The sequence below is a fragment of the Trachurus trachurus genome (assembly GCF_905171665.1).
Source record: "Trachurus trachurus genome assembly, chromosome: 17".
NCBI lineage: Eukaryota > Metazoa > Chordata > Actinopteri > Carangiformes > Carangidae > Trachurus > Trachurus trachurus.
In genome coordinates, this window is record NC_139900.1 from 24,851,600 (window position 1) to 24,873,389 (window position 21,790).

At 43.5% G+C, this 21,790-nt stretch overlaps 1 protein-coding gene across 1 annotated transcript in view; it reads right to left on the reverse strand.

Moving 5' to 3' along the window:
• cdh6 (cadherin 6) overlaps positions 1 to 21,790 on the reverse strand; it is a gene marked incomplete at its 3' end in the record, with an annotated part of 74,836 nt that overhangs the window by 32,659 nt on the left and 20,387 nt on the right. The window contains exon 2 of the mRNA XM_083990598.1: positions 13,400 to 13,744. Coding sequence (XP_083846724.1) covers positions 13,400 to 13,618 — 219 coding nt within the window. The 5' untranslated portion in view covers positions 13,619 to 13,744. The remainder of the gene's footprint in view (positions 1 to 13,399; positions 13,745 to 21,790) is intronic.

Below are 21,790 nucleotides of genomic sequence, written 5' to 3' on the forward strand. Positions count from 1 at the left end.
AGCCGTTCATTAAAATTATGACCCATCCTGTACTTTCATTATACTTTTCAAAGACAACCAAAAACCCAGTCTGTCCCTCAGGGTGTTCTACAGTACACTCGGTTCACTGCTGATAACTCCCTACTTAACCACACACTGCAAACGTGTGGAGGTCTCGGTCACACTTTAACTGTGTGGTCCTGTTGTATGAACGGGAAGAATTGTGTCACTGAGGCAAACAGCATCAGAGACAGATGCAGCGGCTACATAGTCACACATAACACCTGGATAATCTACTGTGACTTCACAAACTGACATGCAGTTTCAACACTGTGAGCCACTGTACTTCATATTTTCCCAACTACACAGGTCCTGTGCAGTGTTTCTCTCTGAGAGCTGGACAGGGTTTGTTCCACACCGACAGTCAGCTGCTGTATCCACCATAGGAATCTCCTGTTCCGCCACATCCCAAATGTGCACTATGGAGATTGAGATCTGTGACTGTGGAGGTCATTTGAATCCAGTGAACTATCATGTCCAGGAAACCAGTCTGAGATGATTGAAGCTTTGTGACATGATACACTATCCTGCTGGAGGTAGCCATTAAAGGGGACCTATTATGCTCCTATTTGCCCAAACAAAGTTCCTGGGTGTCTTAAAGACATGTCTGTGACATGCTTCGGTCAAAATACCCCAAAGATCAAACATCACAGCACTCTCAAAAACAGGGCTCTGCAAAACGGTCTGTTTCAGTGGCCCCTCCCTTTAAATGCAAATGAACCACTCCCTCAGCATTGCGTTACCATGACGATGTCTACTACTAGTATCTATACTGTTTTGGCCAAAAATGTAGTATGCAAACAAAAGCTAAATCTGCAGTAGGCAAATTGCCAGTATCTCCAGTCTGCATCTGACCAGTCTACATTGTGTAATGAAATGTGCCCATGACCTAGTCTCACCCTAACCAAAGATGGTATAGAGTAGTCTTTGCCATGTAGGCTACTGTAACCATGTAACATGTAATATAACTTAATAAAATAAATTAAAAATATATGCAGACTGCAGTTCATTGTAAAACAGTTATTTATTGATGTAAATGTGGTGATTTGTGCACATAGACTACAGAGCTCCGCAGCACTGCGCCTCTCCTCTCCTCTCCTCCTTCTCACAGCTTCATTTTTCATTCAAACTAATTCAACTGCCACAATTGTAAGATTTCATCAATGAGACCAACATTTATCTCCTAAAAAGAATAACCACACGGTGGTAACCGTCTAAAAAACCTGCGGGTTTATTAGCGATGGTTTTCAGTACCGCGATGAGCACGGACGTCTGCCCGGCCAAGGAGGCCTGCAGACGGGCTCTGCCTGTGTGAGGAGCCGCTGCAGCTCCGGAGCTCCGGTGCTCCGGCGGTCCAGCGTTACGTCGGTCCGACGAACAACGTCGCCCCGGCGGTACGTCGCTGCTCACACAGGTACAGCTTCACTTACATGAAACGTCGGCGTAAACTTCTAAATAAAACTTAGTGAAGTGACACTACAGCGCTACAACAAGCAGGGAAAAAGCAGGAAGTAGACCGCTCCGCTCTCCGCTGTGACACCAGGCACAACAGAGCAGCATGGGAGGAGGCGGGGCCGGCTGGAGCATATGTCCATGGGCTGGAGCAGAGACCTCGGCATGACCATGTAGGGGAGTCCGGCACGCCATGACGTCAACGCGACCTCATGTCAAAAAAAAGTGCAACCGAGTAAAAAAAAAAAAAAAAAAAAGTCAGTAGAAATCCCAATCATCTAGCAGGGTTTACCTCCAAATGTATTAACCTCATGATATGACACTCCCACGGCCTCTAAAACCATTATCCAACATTTTAAACATATAAAAGTCTGAAAAGCTGGAAAAGCATAATAGGTCCCCTTTAAAATATGGGTGGTGGTCAGCAACAATTCTTAGGTAGTTACTCACTCAATTCTTAGGAATGATACTCACATAGCACTAAAGGGCCAAAGTATGCCCAGAAAATCTCCCTCACACCATCACATCAGCCTGAACTGTTGATACAAGGCAGGATGGATCCATGCTGTTATAGTAACGGCAAATTGTGACACTACTTTTTAAATCTTGCAGCAGAAGTTGAGACTAATCAGACAAGTCATTTGTTCAGTGCTATATTGTCTACTTTTGGTGAGCCTGTGTGAGCTGTGCCTGGATTTCCTTAGCTGACAGGAGTGGCCGACAGGGTTCAAAATGTGGTGCGTTCAAAGACGCTCCTTTGCATCTGCATTAGTTACTGTTGCTCTTTCATCAGCTCATACCAGTCTGGCATCAACAAGTCATTTTTGCCCAGAGCTACCACACACTGGATATCTTCTCTCTTCCCTGACCATTCTCTGTTAATCTTGAGATGGCTGTGTGTAAAAATCCCAGTAGATCAACAGTTACGCCAAACAGGCTCCAAGCTACACCAACAACAACAACAACCAAGGCACGTTCAAAATCCCTTTAAGTCACCTGTCCTGAGGCTTGTTTTCTTGTGGCATTCAGACTCTGGCCTCTGTAGTTGGGACTTCACTCAGTCCTCAATAATACCATGAGATGATGAGATTCTCTGTGTTATTATGCAGTTTGCAATAACAGCAAAGCATCTTTTTCCATAACATGAACTAACATCACTTAACTCATTAGGACTGACAACAACAGCTATGAGCTTCTCCCCCTAATGCCACGAGTGAATGACTTTGTTGTTGTAACATTTGACTGATAACCATGGAAAATGTATTTTGTCAATTTTGATTTTCCAGTTTTAGGAGCCCTTCTGCACCTGCATGTCCACCCTGACTTTTAGGCCTAGACTACATGTATAGGGGAGAGTGGGGTAATTTGTGCCATGGGGCAAGTAGTTCCACCCCTGTTATCTAGAAAACCATAGAAGAAGTTGGTCATGTGACCACATATTTTTGAAGGGGCATCCATTTCACTCATCCTATCAAGAAGGGAGACACATGGCTTGAGAGGAAAGCACATTTATGTTCAAAAAACAAGTTTTTGCCCTCCAAAGTAAAATTTCTATGATCAAGGTTTTTTGATTGCCGTGTTTGAACAATTATAGATAACTTTGAAAACAGTTCACACATGTTTTAGTGCTTTATTAAGCTACACCATGAGTCAATAGAGTTAGCATGATGCCAGCTCAAAACAGCTGGGGAATCTTTTTTTTTTCTTTCAAAATGCTGGGCTTGGGGTAATTTGTGCCAAAGGGCCTGGGTTAAGTTGTGCCAGTGGCAGTGCTGTCTGTGTATAGGAGAAACATGGCAGTGGGCACTGATTTGCTTGAAACTTAACATGTGTGATGAGGGACCGCCCCTGAACACACCTGCCCAGTCAGGTTGTGCTCGTAGCCTGGTGGATGAACAAAACATTGCGTTTCTTTGCGCCACAGCCCCCAGCGTGTCTCAGGCCTCCGCGACTGCATGGGGACAAGCGAGGGCCCGATCTTCGCCGCTTCTGGCTTTAATTTTGTATTGAATGTCTTGCTTTTATATAGTATTATCATTTGTGAGATTAAAATGATCTGTTTTACTTCAGTTATCAATAGCACAATTTACCCCAGTGTATTCTCTCTAATGGCACAACGTACCCCGCACCGGGGGCAAGTTGTGCCACAAAACCACTTTTTTTTCTAAAGCTATATTTCAGTTTATTTAAGATTCAATGTGATTGTTCCCAGGGATGCACAACATCCTAAACTATATGTACATATTTTAGTTGGGGGCATTATTATAATCCCCTTGCTTTAAAGGCAATTTAAGTAAAAATTGGCACTACTTACCCCGCTCTCCCCTATGGATATTTTTTTAAGTGGATATTTTCGTCCTCGTTTTAAGAAAAAACTCTCTCCACACCACAGAAATATCTCTGTCAATACGAAGAGGCAAAACTGAACACGATTGCCTCTGAAGCCTGAAATGCCACGCCCAGCTGATTGGTGGCGATTAGCAATAAAGGACGTGCAAACCGGCTGCCAAGTGCTCATTGAGGTCTTGGCAAAACTGTTTGCATCGTCGCCTGACGTGCAGGAGACCAAGGTTCGAATCCCACCTGGGGCAGTCCTTACCGAGAAACAGAACGCAGAGGGCCAGACTGACATCGGCTAGTGCCGTGACACTATATGTGGTGGACGTAATTCATTTGTGGCGGGCCGCCACGAATAAATGAATGTATGGGAAACACTGTGCAAAGCACAGATAGCCCGGTACCATTGTTGTTGCAACCGTTTTGCTTGAATGTGGATGTGCGAACGGCTTTGCTAGGCGCTCCGTTTAATATCGCTACACGGATCCACTCAATCGGATATTTTTGTATTTCTCCACTTTTTAAAAAATATCTCAGTTTCATGTAGGTGAAATCGCTCAATTGGACAGAAAAATGTGCGTTTAGGAATATATCGTGTAGTCCAGGCCTTAGTAGCTGCTCTGAATCCATTCAACAGCTTGTCCGCCTGCCACTGTGAGTGTCTGAGCGTCTGATATTGACAGGAAGTGGAATATGCTGTCTTACATGCAGATCCCAGAGTGATGGCACAAAGATGGCCCTCATGGTTAATCTGTGTGTGTTTTGAGTTTTTTTAATTAAACCACACAACCATGTCCCCCAGTGTCTGACTTGAGGCTGCAGCACTGATATCTTCTAAACAGCCGCTGCAGACCGTGATCAGTTTGTGCAGCACATCACTGTCACTTCCATCATGGTGGTATCAAACGTTCTGCTCCAGCATCCAGCAGAGGAAGCTACTAAATGTTGCTGTTTATATTTAATGCACAGAGGCTCAGCTCATGTGTTGAATTAAACCTTCTCTTCCTGCTGCCTCTGTGTTCTCATACAGCTTAATGCTTTCCTGTTGTTCTTTTCTTCCACCTGTCCTCTTCTTCTCAAGTTCTATTTCAACAGCAGCTCTCCTGTGAATTTCTTTCACGTTACAAAACCCACATTCCCCCCGTTTCTCCTCCTCTCCCCTCATTCCCCCCCCCCCCCCCCCCCCCTCCTTCTCTGTCTCTCTGACCTTCTTTCCCTCTGTGCCTGCCTCTCTCCTTTTGATCCTTCCTGCTATTCTCTCCAGCAGTGTTCAGTCTGATTTGATCTGTCAGTCTGCTGGACTGCAACACCTCCATGCTTTCACCTAACACGAGCTGACGAAGCCTGCGGACATTTCACTACGGCACATTTTCAGAGCGGAGTACGCTTTCTGGAGTCCTTGTATGTCCCAGATCACTGTCTGTGCTACCAAATCTCCACCATCTCTCCTGGTTTGTCACATTTCATATTCATGCTGACAATAATGCCACATTTATAAGGTTCCACAGAAAGATTGTTTTCTGCGCATTGCTATTTCTAACTTTCTTTAAAACTTCTGCAACTTCTGCAACATTGGGCCTTATTGTGGTGATAGGGTTCAAAAATATTTTTGTCAAAGGTGTGTACATTTCCTTCTCAGGGATCAAACATTAAAGGTAGAGTTGGGGATCTTATTCTGTGGCTGAATTGCTTGGAATCCTCTCCACACTTCGATTGCAACCAAGTCATTTAATGCTTTTTCACAAAAATGAAAAAAGTTACCCGTGGAACGAACCAACCTGGAAAAACACCATCCAATCATCTCAAACGCAACATTCTTGATGATTGGATCATGATGTGTCAATCAAGCTGCTGTCTCTGTCTCTCCCTCCCTCCTCTGTGCGTACCGCTCTTCCTGCGTTAATTGCGTGCAGTTATATATATATTATACAAGTATTCAACGGAAAAGACAACACCAGTGATACAATGTACCACACTGCAGTCTGGTAGTTGACGATGTAGCTCTTTCATGTGAATGAGCCAAGAGAAAAAGCTGGAGGAAGGCGATACTTTGCGGTGCGACCCATGGCAATCCTAATGTGAGCTACGTGGCTTTCCGCGTGAACCCAACACTGAAGCGCTTTGTGTTCCTGAGCTCTGGAGGCTTCAGAGAGAAGTCTGAGGAAAGGGGCTGGGACTTTTGACTTATGTATTTTCAAAATGTGTCCTGATAGAACCGTTTTCTCCAACTCTACCTTTAACCAACAACAATATCCTCCCATAAATAGGCATAATTGGTGCATCATCACATATCCAACACAGGAAGTAAGAATGGAAGCCTGTCTGCCCTCACACAGGATGCACACTGGAATATGGGATGGTAGTAAAATATTAAAGATTGTTATTTGCTCATTAAAGGGATGCTCTGTGAGTAAATGTGCTCTTTCGACGCTGTTTTCTTTTAAGATGGATCTCCTGAGGACAGCCTGGTGGAAGAACTTTTCATTTGTCACACATTGCACATTGCAATGTATTGCAATGTGCAGTACACATGTACTGCCTCAGCCTCTCAATCAATCCTCAACCACATTTCCACCGTGCGGTACCAGCTCCACTCAACTCAGCTTTGGGACCAAATACTAATCTGGAGGTCATTTCCATTACAGTGCTGCCTTTAGAGTAACTGATCGTCATAGCAGCACCGCTTAATTAAATAAAATGAAATTAAATATAGACTGATGTGTCCATTTTAAAACATGTGTTTATGTAAATGTGGTGATTTCTGTACATACAGAGCCCCGAGGCAGTGCTGCTGTTCTGTCCAGTACAAACATGAAGATTCACTTTACATTCAGACAAACTAATATGGCTGCCAATGGCGCCGGAATGGGGGGGGCCAAGGGGCCATTGGCCAAGGGGCCATTGGCCATTCCCCCCCCGGCCCTGCCCTGCTCTACCGGTCGCTGATCTCCAGCTATCCCGGTTTCAATAATTCCCCCGGTCCCACCCACATCAAATTAAATAAACCAGTAAAACATAGAATAATCTTTCATTTTAAATCAAATATAATGCTACTCTGCCTGTAGTGCAGCCCAGTAGGCTAAATAGTCCCAATTCAAGTCTCTCCGGCCATATGGTACCCACGTGAATGCACAGCTGAGCGGAGCTTCTGCAGCTTCCGTCGTCCTCCCTCCGCTTATTATTGTCCGATCAGTGTCACCTTCACCTTCGTCACCTTCTCAGGCTTCATCCACAAACACTGTGGACCTAGTGCACCATCTCATAAAGTGCAACTTCTGCTTTGCCGGTGAGCGAAGGGAAGTTTACTTTGAAGAAATGCGAGGAAAAGATGAATTAACCTGATTAGGATGTGTTAATAGCCTAGTTCAGATTTGGTGATATGCCTTTAGTTATTATCAATTCCAGGTGTTTTACAGTTGTTACAGTTGTTTCACCTGGAGATGACGTAGCCTACACCCACAGAGACAGGTGATGAACCGGACTACAGCGGCCAGAGATTTATGACGTTACGTAATTCAATAATCAATATTAGCGAGGGCGAGTAGGCCTATGGTGTCTGCTTATTTCCAACATGTCACTGTCTGTTTACAGAATCAACATCTAGCTTATTCCTAAAGTTTGTGAAGTGTGGAGCGGTCAAGCGGACCTGCTGACAGACGTGCAGCTGACAGTGACAGACATCTCTACCACCCTCACTCACGTCCTGAGGACGGGACAAAGTCTCCTGGATATTATTTTTTCTTTTCCTTTATTCATTTCTAACTGGCTCGTTTTGCCAGTAAAAACCATAACTTGTGAGAAAAAGAAGAGACGCGCGAAAACAACAAAATGGAAACATTGTAGCCTAATAACTCATGTGACCACAGCTGGACGAGTGGTCTGTGTGGTCTATATGAAGCGAGCACAGTCACGGACTGAGACAAAGTTATTTAGCTACGTAAAGTCCAAACGTCAGCAGGCGTTGACCTTAAGCATTGTTCCTATTATTAAAACATGAATGACAAGAATAAGAGGTGAAAAGTAGCAGCTGCAGACTGATGCGCTACAGACCTGAGTGCTCATAAACTGTTACAGTAGGCTACTTCGGCTTTTACAAAGGCTGATTTTCTGCTTGATCCATGATGGTAAAATTTACCTACAGAAAAACTAAATGCATGGTAAAAGTAACATTACTAATATTTTAGAGATCTCAAATTCACAAATGGTGTTTTCTATTATTAAAATTCGGATTAAAAATTGGGTCAGGTCGGACCACGGGGTTCTTTTATTTATCTATTTTTTATTTTTTGCCGTGGTCCAGCCGAGAGACTGCTCGTGAGTCCGGCTGCATCAGGTCCAGGCTTCAACACCTGGATCGGACCGGGTCGAGTCTTTGAGAACCTAGCAGTTTATAGACACTGCTCAAACGGGCTTTAAGAGGTGTTCACAACATTTTATTTGCTCAAACATGCAGCCAGACCAGCACAGCTTTTTTTTTGAGAAGTTACGGTAGGCATGATGGTCTGGGAAACGCTGGCAGGGGGGGGGGGGGGGGGATTACGCATTATGTTGGTATTACGCATCACGGCCGGACGCTACAATATGACTATTGCACTGACAGTGAGTGTGTAAATCTATGCCCCGTAACAACCCAAACTCCATGGCCCCCCCACCTCTAAAATTAATCCGGCGCCGCTGATGGCTGCACAGTTGTTAGATTTCACCTGTGAGACCAACATTTATCTTCCAAAAGGAATTATATCAGCCAACGGTAAATCTCCAAAGAGCTTCAGGTGATCGGCCAATCATCTCAGGAGACCAGCTGCTGGCCTCTGAGATGACCCACTGGTCCTGGCTGAAAAACTATGATCACTTAATAAAGTGACATATAACAGGTCTACACTGGGAAATTATTGGTGGTCTGCAGTGTATTTATGTCACCTTTTTTTTATTTTAAGTATATTTTTTGGCTTTTTTATTTGATAGCACAGTGGGATAGACAGGAAAGGGGGAGGCAGAGAGAGGGGGAATGACATGCAGGAAAGGTCTGCCCGATGCGGGACTCGAACCGGGGACGCCTGCATTGAGGACTGTAGCCTCTACATGGGGCGGCCGCTTTAACCACTGCGCCACGCACCACCCCTTATGTCACCTTTTAATACCTCTTTACCACCACCTATCACCAGAAAAGTAGTAGCAGCTACCAGATTAAAGGTACTTTCACCTAATGGAAACCCAAAAAGGGCGAGTGGAGCCCAGTGGAGCTGGTACCATGTAGTGTAAAGGCGGCATAATGTACAAAGTCTTCCAAACAGAGCGGCAACACTCTACGCACCACAGAGGACAACTAGGGGTGCAATGGTACAGGTAGCCCATGGTACGGTCTGTACCTCGGTTTTTGGGTCATGGTTTCGGTTCGGTTTATGTTTTGTGCATAAAGACAACATTTTTTTTCTCTCAAATTTTTAAATCTTAATTCCTTGTAAAGCTCTCCCTCTCACACACACACACACACACACACACACACAGTTTTTGCATCAAGGAAGAACTCTCACTATGCCGGCGGCCGCCACAGTCTCACGTGCGCATGGACAGGCGTCACACTGGAACACTAATAAACTAAATGTGCTAAATCGCACTAATTGTACAGTGTTCAAATCACGCTGCGATCGCATGCAGGGACAGCTCGTACTGCCGCCTGTTTGTCTTCTTTTTTTCCGCTTAACTGTGTGTAACTTACACTTCCAACCCGGTCCCAGTTGCAACAGCATGATAGGAGGTTACTCACTGCGAGTGGGTGGACGCACAACATCGATTGGACATTAACTCGATTTCTTTACAAAAATAAACGGTGATAATGTACATAATATCTCCGACTGTTTATTTTTGTAAAGAAATCATCACAACAAGGAAAAAGTGTTTGTTTCTGTGGCGGGGAGAAGGCGCTCTGTGATCGGATAGTAATGTCTTTCCAGGATGTTTCAGAGTTAGGCTATCTGAGGTGAGTGATTACATGCAAAAACACAAAGTTTACTGTTTATACTGTACACTATATGAGTTCAGTGGTATCTTGTAAGGATTTGAGTCATGTACCATAGATATTTGATTGTTAGTCGCGTTTTTTGCTCCCCCCAACACTGGATGACCATCAGGAAAACAATTTAGTGGTCAAAAATGACCGGAATTCTCCTTTAACTTGTCAAATAACCACTAATAACCACTCATTGCTCTGTGCAGGGAGCACACATTAAACTACAGACGTAAGAGCCATACTGTAACACAGCACTATCTTTTAAGTTAAGTGGCAAATCACTACAGGACATGGAGCTGGGTTGAGTCATCGTGAACTTGACTTATTTTCTTAGGCGTCTGTACTCTGTGGTTTCAGCAGGGAGAACATGGCATCAGTGTTTGCCTTAACTAAATCCCTCCTCCCCCTACTAATCTGCTTCTAAACCATATTGTTGTCACTGCAGCATATCTGAGGCACCCGGCAGACCCCCACAGAGAGGCAGCACCCCAACAGGCAGGGAAACTCTGCTGACTGCCCTGATTCACTCGGTGTTCACCTCAGCCCATGACACAACTCTTATTTATTTGGAAGCTGCCCGTGTTGTTGTGCTATAGCAGACAGCAGGCTTCATATACAGAGCAGCACAAAACCTCCTGGCATCTGGCTACTGATCAAACAGCACCGCACCAACTATCATCACTGTGTTCTAATTTCACTAATGGGAGCAAGAGTCTCCTCTAGATATTTAGAAGCAGCAAGTTGGATGGAAAATCCCTAAATAACCCGACCATCTCAAGGTGGGTGAACATTATACACCTCATTAAAAGTGCAATAACACATCATCAAACAGTATGTTTCGTGTGGAGACCACAAAGGCTTTTACTTATGAATGAATGAAATCCTTCTCGGCCCCGAGGCTCTCAAACAAGACTGATTTTCTAAGTATGTTTTTTTTTTCTTCATACATGAGGCAGATTGTGTTCAATGTATTCAGTTGAACATGATGACAGATGCCAGACATTCATCAGCAGAGTCGTTAATTAACATCATGACTCTGTCTCAGAAAACTTCACACTGAGTGAAGCAAAACACCCACAGTTATAATCTGGAAAGAGGCACTGAAAAACACTGTTATAGACAAAACAGTGACTTGTTATGGTTTATGCGCACTGCGCAGCATGTGCAAAACCACTTTTCTTATTACAGTGTACAACCCACTCATGTGTTGAAGGGAAATAAAAAAGAAAAACAATGGAAAGTGTCTCAGTGAAGTGTCATGCCAGTTTGACCCCAGGCTCTGGATGGAGGCTGCTGAATTTTTCATATTCCTCCTCTCATTTGTTGCAGCCCTGTTGGTCACTGAGGAACATGTGACCAGCCTCAGACACTGCTGCATGGACATACTTCAAGCACAGCAACAAACACAGCGCCATTTCTCCCTCTTTCACCTGTTTATTCATCTTAATGGTTCTAGTAAAACAAGAGGAAACACAAGCTTCAACAGCTTCTGGTGGAAAACAACTGGACTTCTGCACTGCTCCACCGACCTGCCAAGTTGCAGGAAACTTGATCACAGTCTCTACTTCCTGAGTTTAAGCATTGAATAAAAGCAAAAAGTTAAATTAACCTTTGACCCTTTAAATACAATGTCATCACTATATTTTATTTTTATAGACATTTTAGTTAAATTGTGTGATAATTAGTGTATTATAATGTGTGAGTTATGGTTAGGGATGTCCGATATTGGAAACTTGCGTAGTGAGAACACATGGACTATTATGTTATGTTTTGTTTATTTATTTGATATGGACATTACAAATACACTGAGCCTGTTCCAGTGGACAGACCAGATGCTTTGCTTGGGTGTGTTTAGCACATGTGCTAATTTTCTATTATTGAGAGTCTGAAGCAGCGGCGGCAATAATTAAGTAGCGACGGTCCACTGCTACATAATTCACTTTGAAATCCAGGTATTATGTTGTTGGAGTTTCATTACTGGCAGAAAAACCGATAACAATATGGACAGATATTACATTTTTATGCTAATATCAAGCCGATATTAACGGTCAGCCGATATTATCAGACATCGCTAGTTATGGTCAAAAATAGTGTTTTGTGGGGTGACCTTTGACCTTCTTATAAGTTCTTATCAGTTCAAATCTAAAAAGTTCTTACTTGAAAGACCCAAGATGTTACTAAGAGGGCTGAGCCCTGGCTGTCGCCCATGACATGTGAACACTAGAAATCTTATGAGATAAAAGTATTTCAGGCTGGTGGCAACTGCCACATCCTGTTGAGGTGTTGTAACATGTACAAACATCTCTGTGTGCTCTGCTCTGTGCTACAGCACTGTTGTCACTATATGAAAATGATGACTCCTATATGATCTTTTAAGTGTACTTGATGCTAGAACATGGAATTCATGGTCTAAATTATACAAATATGTCAAAACTTTTCAGTAATAGCCTGTGTAGGTTGTGGTATGACTCACAACAACCCCTCCAAACAGTATGGTTGTTATTATGGCCAATCTTATATCCATGTTAGTGTGGCCCACTGGACCACATGAGACCATAATGACTGACTCATGCTCCAGGTCCCTTCGGTTCATACTGAGTTTGGCTTCTTGACACTCTCCACCTGAACTCAATACAGAGCACAGGGTGACTTGAGGAACAGGACTTGTGACAGTGTCAGTGCGGCCTGCTGCATCCCTCTCTTCCTCCTCCCTGTCAGGCTTACTGCACCGTCCAACAGGTGTCACGCCGTATCCTCACTCACCCACACACTTCACACATGACTGATATTTCTCTTCCTCTCACACCACACAGTTAGGTGATCATTTGGGTAAATTTGAGTTGAATAAAATAATATTTGGTTGTGAGATGTGTGTGTGTGTGTGTGTGTGTGTGTGTGTGTGTGTGTGTGTGTGTGTGTGTGTGTGTGTGACCTTTCATATTGTTACCAGGCCTGAGCCAGCTGCTCTTATTAGATTCTTAATAATATCTGAAATCTTACAATACAGCTGCTAAAAATGCATTTTAACAAACTGGAAATCCAAAACACCATCGTCCTTGAAACAATGGTGGAATGAAATTCTATCATATTGTACTCCAGAAAAAAATATGTATAGTGTGAGGGGAAAACCAGAGCATTTTTCCAATATATGGGGGCCTTTGTTGAAAACAGTCCCACAAATTGAAGCTTCTATTGGCTGAATGTGATTGTATGTATAACTGTATTGCATATGTACTGAACTACTTTCAATTGACCGTCAGAACCAATGTATCCTCACTCTGTGCTGTCTGGTGTCGGGTGGGGTAGGGTGTGGGATTGTGTCTTTGTGATCTGTTTGTCTTATGTTTTGTAAGTGATATAATTTGGAATATATATATATATATATATAAGGTTCTTAATAATCTCTGACATTAGAATTTCTGTTGTACCTATTTAAATAGATTTGTGTTATAACACCGTTTTGTTTCAATGACTGTGTGATGAGGGGTCAGCACACTACATTGACACTACTGCACCCTTAATTTTACCCTTGATTTTATGATAGATGTAAACAGCTCTTACCTTGCCAATGTACTGATAGTCACTGCCTGTGTACTCCTCCTGCAGGAAAAACTGGTTCCAAATCCAGCCTCGTCTCACTCGTTTCAGCAGCTTCTCCCCTCTGCCTGCCGTCCGACCTCTGTCTCCATCCACCGCCTCCATCCTAGGTCCACTCAAAGACAATGCATCCAGGGATAGGCCGAGACACAGCCCTATGACAGCCAGTAAGGTAGTCCTCATTTTCCCAGTGGAAGTGTAAGGGATCAGTAGAATTTTCTATCTCCAAAACTGGATCACCATGGACTGGGGGAGGGGTCCAGCAGACATACCGTAGTCCCTCAGACTCAGACTGACTGTAGACAGTGGCTGTAAGAGTGGCAGAGAAACAGATATGAGCTGCAGGTTTAATGAGATTACACTGCGAGGGCAGCGTATGGATTTCTTAGCACCTTCGGCGGTTTATGTGCAGAATTCTCATTTTATTGATTTGTAAATGTATGCAAATCATGCTGAAGAGAATAAAAACACTAGAGGAAAAAACTGGAATGATCATATAGACCTCTGACATGACCTCAAGTATTTCCTGAAATAGAACCACTGCAGCAAGAGTCATTAAAAAGAAGACTTAACTGCTGAAAAATACACAGTCAACTGATGCAACACTGCTATGCTACAGATTTGGATACATTAAAGCACATACACTTTTGAGTGACTGTCTTCGTCCCATGAGAAATGCTACACACAAAACCTGCAGTATGTGCAGTCACCTCAGCCCACCATACGGAAAAATCTGCTGCTTGAATTTGACATTTCATCCATTTATCTTCTGTGAGGATGAAGCTGATATTTTAGACTGCAAACAGCAGACATCACGAAGCACAAGTTTGACTGATGTGCAAGTTTTAGCTTTTCATTCAACCATCACTGAAAACAAAGTGTCTCTTCACATGGTGTAAAGATGATGATGTATAAATGCAACCAACACTCCCACAGCCACACAATCATTACTGACACACTGAGAGAGATGCTGAAGGAAAGGCTATCATTTCACATTTACACAACAAAGGCTAGAGTCCAGTGAAAATGCTATAGTGACAGCAGAGAAAACTGTGAGCAGTGGAGCCACTTAGAAGATACAGGCAAGGTTCAAAAATAAGAAGTGGGATCTAATCTTTACTGTGACCATTGACGACTCATGTTTGAAATGAAAGGGCTTTTTTTTTTTATCAACAAGTGTTTGTGAGAGGAGAAAATGACTGATCATCATCTAATGAGAAGAACTAAAATGCTTCTAGTTGCACAATCTCTACACTTGATTGTTAAAGATTGTGAATGGTGGGTTTAAAGGGATATTTCAACATTTTGGCAAATTTGCCCATTGCCATAATCCCTATAGCCTTAGCAGTAGGTTAATTACCTTTAATTCTCAGTACAAGCTGTTTTTGGATCGGCGGAGCAGAGACATGAGATCTGCACGGTGCGTGGTATTTCCGGGCTTTTCTTCATCAAACTCATCAAATACACAATCCAGCAACTCCAAAACACTCTTGTGACAAGTTGTGGCCTGCACATTCACCACGCTATGAAATAACAATTGAACATTACAAGATGGAGTTGTTTTCGAGGCAAATGCGTAGCCGGAACATCATTCCAGACACGGCTGCTCGGCAGAGCGACTTCAAAAGCGAAAGTAGTTCTGAGTATTTGCTTCATGTGTCATAATGTTACATAATTATACATTATTATTTCATACCGTGGTGAATGTGCAGGTCACAACTTGTCCACCAGAGTGTTTTGGAGTTGGATTGTGTATTTAGTTTGATGAGGGAAACATGGAAATACCCTGAGCCACTGTTGTGTTAGCTGAGCAGCCGATCTAAAAACAGCTTGCACCGACAATTACTGTAAAGGTAATGAACCTCCTAGGGATTATGGCAATAGGCGAATTTGCCAAAATGTTGAAATTTAACTGTGTTGCACTGACAGTTGTCTATTTTGCTTGTCATGGTCATTCCTTGTCTTGGTTGTTGATTGAAGGGAGAGTACCATACAGGCTCCAAGGTGGCTCAGTTGATGTATCCTGACTACAACTCAGATTTAGCTCAGAGGGTACCACTCTGCTACAACCTGGAAACAATCCTGTGGTGTTGTATGTATTTGCACCCTGTTGGGGTATTCGTTTTTGGCATTAGTATTTGCTGGTCTAATCTGCTGACACTGTTGTGCAGAGATGAATGCTCATGCTCCTTTCTCCTGCTCTCACCATCTTTTTAGGCTTTAAATAACCATTTCTTGAGAAATTTAATTGACCGCTGACTAAATGGTAGGAGCATGACGTGGAAAAAAACAACATCCAAATTCTGCCTTTGTGCACTTAAAAACTGCCCTGGATCAAAAAAAATCTATACACAGAGGAAAACGCTTGCACAGCAATTACAGCAGTGAAAGGAAATGTGCTTTTACCTTCCTGTGCAGAGCTTTGTCAGTGTCCTGATGCTACAAGCAGAAAATAATGTTCTTCAGTCTGAGCTACTTTCCATACAAATGCAACCCATTTCAATCTGTGACAGATGTGGCCACAAGTCTAGGTCACGTTTTCAGGGTTTAGTAAGGGGCAATGTGGACTGAGGAGGAGCTGCTCATCAGGGGGAGGCAGACTTGATCCTGAACAGACTGATTAAAGGACTAGGTCACTCTTAGTCAAATAATTGGGCTTATTGTGCACTGGGCCGTGTTTGAAGGAGAATCCACCACATCAGTTCCCACTTTCAGCACCAGGGTGCAGCCCTGAAATGCAGCAGAAGTTTTCAACCAGCAGTCGATGTGGAGGAGCAGGTCCACATCATGGTCGAAGCTGATTCTGATGAAACCACCTAACTCAGACCAACATCACTTTTCTGTGCTGCATCATACTGATTCATTAAATCGCAATCTCTAATCGTGACCGGACTGAGCAGAACCATGAGATGAACCCATGTTCCAACATTCTGCCACTAACAACTTCTACTAAAAGAATTACAAAGCTCATGGTTGCTCATTCTCTCCCTTGTCTCCTTCCTGCTCTGTGTCTGTACAGCATTAGTCCCATTAAATTGGTGTTTTATGAAGAGGCTTTAATTGAATCAGATGAAGACCACACTGGAGACTAATTGATTCTGGCTGCATGCCTTCACTCTGTTTTTAACAAGCCTCGCTGGTCCATTATTACCATGAAAGGAGACTGGAGCCGTCAAGTTTTCTGGTTCAAAGGGAATTCTCCCCTTTGCCTTTTTACTCTAGTGTGTGTCTGAGTGTGTGTGAAGTCACCGGAATGCTTTTGAAAAGCTGTGTTGTGCTGGCATGAGTCTAAGCCCTCCACAATCACAGCAGATTAAGTCTCATGTTGGCAGATTGAGCCTCACTCTTCATCAGTGTAATGCACTAAACAGCACGTTTCTCTTTCCAACTGTTTGGTTGTCTGTGCATTAAAGGTTTCACAGCCACAAAGCAGGTAGGCTGACTCTGTATCAGTAGACTTGTCTACATCCATTAGGCCTATACCATGGTTTGATTTTCTAAAACCTGTATCATCCCTGCAAATTCACACTGAGCAGTGATGTACACTGAGCAGGTTTGGGTGTAAACAGGAAGCAGACTGTTTATTCTGCAGTTGGTTAAAAATATGACACATGGGGCGGCGTTTAGTAGAGCTGCCGCCCCGTGCTGAGGCTATAGTGCAGGCGGCCCCGGTTCAAAGCCCGCGTCGGGCAGCCCTTTCCTGCATGTCATTCCCCATTTGCTGTCTCTCTCTCGACTGTGCTATCAATTAAAGGCATAAAAAGCCCCCAAAATATACTTTAAATAAAATTATATATATATATATATATATATACATGTCACGATATATATATATATATATATATATATATATATATATATATATATATATATATATATATATATATATATATATATATATATATATATATATATACTGTATATATATGACTCATGAGGAACAACAGTGTTGAAATGCAGAACTCCTCAACAGCTGCTAAGAAAGACTACAAGGTCAGAAACTTGTAATTGGTTATTGATGCCTTTGTCACCATTGGTATTTGGAGGCAGAAGTATCCTTTCTAAAGGTCTCAGTTTTTATTCTTGAGGACACCAACACAACCCCAGGGCATGCCCCTGAGTCCTCAAACTAGAAGGAGGCCAGCAGAGTTTCCAAAAGTCTCTATTTTTGGTGCTTGAAAGCCCATGTAGTGTGGATAGGAGAGGCATATATGGTATAAAAGTAAGGCGTTCTAAGATGAACACATTATAGTGTGGATGTAGCCTTAGCTATGTATTTAAAATAAAACCGACCCCATTCTATAAGAGGCTCAGATTCACATGCAATAATTCTCTCTCACACACACACTGGTGGAAATAACAGAGCAAAATAATCAAATACCCACTCAGTATCAGTGGTAAGGGAGCGCCTGAGGCTGAGCTGCTGCGACAAGCACCTGTCTGTGTCCATACTGACTGCTCCTGTTTGAAGGTTACCTGAATGTTTGATTTCATCATTAATTAATCTCTCTCCAAAAACCCTCATGCACATGCCACATATCCAGTGTGTTCCTGGTTTAATGGGACAAGGTCTTGACATACAGGAGGGGATGTGCAGATATGTCATTATCTGTATCTGCTCAGCCCAAAAATGAGAATTTAGTGAACAGTAGTAGTGAATCGTAACCTGGTTCCATTACCGTATTTCTTACACATTCTTACAGACTGTGAATGCCCCTCACCTCAAGAAAGCCTTCAGGCTTACAGTATAAACACTATATTAGGTCTGCATGGTAAATCGTAAAAAAAAATCGCAATCTTGATTCACACATATGTGATCTCATTTCTGAATGGCAATGATTCTCCATTTTATTTCACGAGCTGCATCACAAACAAACGCTCCTGTTTGTGTCCCCAAACGCCGCACTGTTGTTGCCGGCTGCCTCAACCAATAACAAAGCGTCTTTACATCACGTGATTCAGTGGAGAAGAAAGCCGGTAGTTGAGAGTTTTTTCGAAAGAGACAGCATTGTTTAGGGAGCGCAAAAGATAAAACATGACATGGTAACTTCACGTCACAACTTCGTCCAGCATAACAGGACAAGTCACGAAGGAACGGCCGCTAATTGGCCGAGCCTAAACCTAAACACTACTCCTGTGAAAACACCCTAGATTCAACTGCTGTCAGAATTTTACTTGCTTGCACTATTTGCTAATTCTGCAACAGCTTTCAGCTGCTTTCAGCATTCACACGCATTTCCATCAGGAAATGCTACTTTATCTAGTTATTTGTGTTGTTATGAACTGAAATGTGAAAACATACTTGGTAATGAACTTGTTTGTGATTCAGACTCTGTCGGTATCATGGCTCTTTCCTCAGAAGGCCGACTGTGTTTTTGTCTGTCTGGTCACTGTACTGGAAAAATGAATTATGTAACATGACCCTTGAACATCATCAACCTTGACTACACATCAGAGGGTGTAGTTCATCAAAAGGTGATACAGCACACTTCCAAACTTGATATGAATTGCATCAGTCACAGCAGCCTAGTGTTTACATATTGAGTTTTATGACTCTGGCTGGGCACTCAGGCTGAGGACCGCCCCGCAGTGAAGTTGCAACACAGCAGTGACTCCAGAAAAACATGTTTTTTTTTTATTCACCTTCATTAAAACCATCCCCGCTAACATGAAATTGAAATACCATGAGCGAGGGTCTGGAGGATAAGAAAGGTCAGGAACATCAGGTTGAGGGGTTTGCACGGTCCTGCCTGAGATTAATTCACACACTGACTTTAGTGTGTAGTTTGGGAACACAAGCACCTGCTGCTGAGCTACACTGCACAACAGCAGCACACATCATCAAGCATTCTAAAGCAACCACCTATTCCTCAAGCGAAGGCTGGTGATGCAATTGCAAAGCCTGAGTGACAGAGAGAGCTGTCAATCAAACCTCTACGATGAGCTCTAAATGACATCTGCCCAAAGCAAATGTCTTCCAGTGGTTCACCTGTGGGCCAGACAATTGCATGAGACAATTGCAAGTCAAAACATTTGCAAAGTTGCCAATTTGGACATTTTGTATAGTGCATGATCGTTTTGGGGGCTGCCCACTGGCTCACCTGGGACAGCAGCTCAATCCTATGGTAGTCCTTTGCTGCATGTCACTCACAACTTCACCCACACAATCCTACTATTAAAAAGTTAGTTTATCTGGAACTAACCAACTCACTCAGTACTCCTCGGTACTCCTCCACACAGGCAGGCTCCGCGGCGTGCTGTATCACTCCACCTCTTCCACACACTGCTAATCCAAACAGCTGATAGGTGGCGTGATACAGCACATCGTGGAGCCTGTGTGAAGGAGTACCGAGGAGTACTGAGTGAGTTGGTTAGTTCCAAATAAAAACAAACTGCTTTCCAACAAGCTGATGCATTGTAAATTTTTACTTTATATTGTATTCTTGATATTATTTTGAAACGGGACTTCTCATAGAAAATATATGCTAATTAATCCTCCCTCAATTCCTGTGTCTCAGGGCAGTGCGATGTGCCGGTGTTTCTCGGGGGGGGGGGGGGGATGTCAGAGACCTTTGTACTGCAGATAGTGTACTTAGGCCCCGTCCACACGAATCCGTTTTTTTCGAATCCGGATAAATACTTTATCGGATTGGCCTCGCGTCCACACGAATACGGCGTTTTCAGGGGGTGAAAACGGAATTTTTTGAAAACGGGTCCCAGAGTGGGAAAATTTGAAAACGCCGCCCCAGCGTTTTCGTCTGGACGGCCAATACGGCTTCAGAAACGATGATGTCATACCCCCCACCGCTCTACCTATAACCTGAGACACACACACACACACACACACCGCTGCAGCAGCTGCACACTGACAGTATATGGACGTAATATAACAACAACAACGGCCGACTAACGTCACGTTGCTCAGACGCTGCAGCTGAATCGCGCCTGTTTAATCATCACTGATCATCATATTTACTCTGACACGACTCCCTGTCAACATTTAATCCCATGTTTGAGTTTGAATACAGCGGGGACTTCTTCTTCTATTGAATTACAGCGGGGACTTCCCGTCTTCTTCAGCTGTCTTAAGTGTTTATGTGTGGCAGCGCTGCAGCGCCACACACGCTCCACACACACGCCTGCAGTATGTAGGTACTACAGCGTTTTGGGTCGTTTTCAGGTGATCCGTGTGGACGCAGATATTTCTGAAAACGATGCCGTGTTTACGGAGATTTTTTTTCAAAACGATTAAGAAAAAGATCGGATTCGGTGAAGCCGCGTATTCGTCTGGACGTGGCCTTAATGGGCTTTTTTTAACTCATACAACCACAAAAAAATACCGTTTTCACCCCCCGAAAACGCCGGATCCGTGTGGACGCGAGGCCGATCCGACAAAGTATTTATCCGGATTCGAAAAAAACGGATTCGTGTGGGCCTGAGTGATGAGTCTGTGTCGTTAGAGAGATTTCCAAGTGGTGGAAAAGACAGAGAATCACTGGTCTACTGAGCCTCTACACAACATTAAGGCAACTGAGAGTTAAGCTGCCACCGAAAATAGTGTCTGTGTGTGATGACACGATGACTCCTACTTCAGATCCAGCACACAATTAAACTGCTCAGTCTATTAAAACACACTGAGACTACTTACTATTTAGAGGCGGCAGTGACTGAATCTCAGAGAGCTATGCACAGCACATACAACACGATGCAGTCACACCTCCACAGCCTTTTACAGGTTTATTATTAGGCGGCATGCTATATATCAGCTTATACATTCAAAACCACAGTGAGACTGTTGTTAAAGCAGCAGCAGCAGCAGTCTCCCTGTCTAGAGCAGCAGCCTGATGTTTCCTCTGCAATCTCTCCTCCTTTGTCTTTACACACAGTGATAAATAGTCATGACCTTCAGGTGACAATCACAGCGCCTCTCCTCCTCTGTTGCCTCCACCTCCTTCTTCTCCTGATGCATGGCCGTGTTAGTGTGTGTGTGTGTGTGTGTGTGTATGTGTTGCCACCTTGCAGACAGCCACTGAGACCTCTGACAACTCCCAGAGGACCAATTAGAGGTGAAAAAAGGTGAATGTCAGCCAGCGAGCAGCTTGTGTGTGTGTGTGTGTGTGTGTGTGTGTGTGTGTGTGTGTGTGTGACAAGTACAAACCCAGCCACCATCACAATACAGCAGCCATCTGAAGGCAGCCATCAGCATCCACACCGCCTGTCCAGTTTTAACTCACACACTGTCTCTCCCTCAAACACACGCGCACACACAGCCGTCAGATCGTCCAGCCCCTGCTAGTTGGGAGTGTGAAGTCTCATTATGAATAAACCATAAACGAGCTGCACCTTGACTTTATA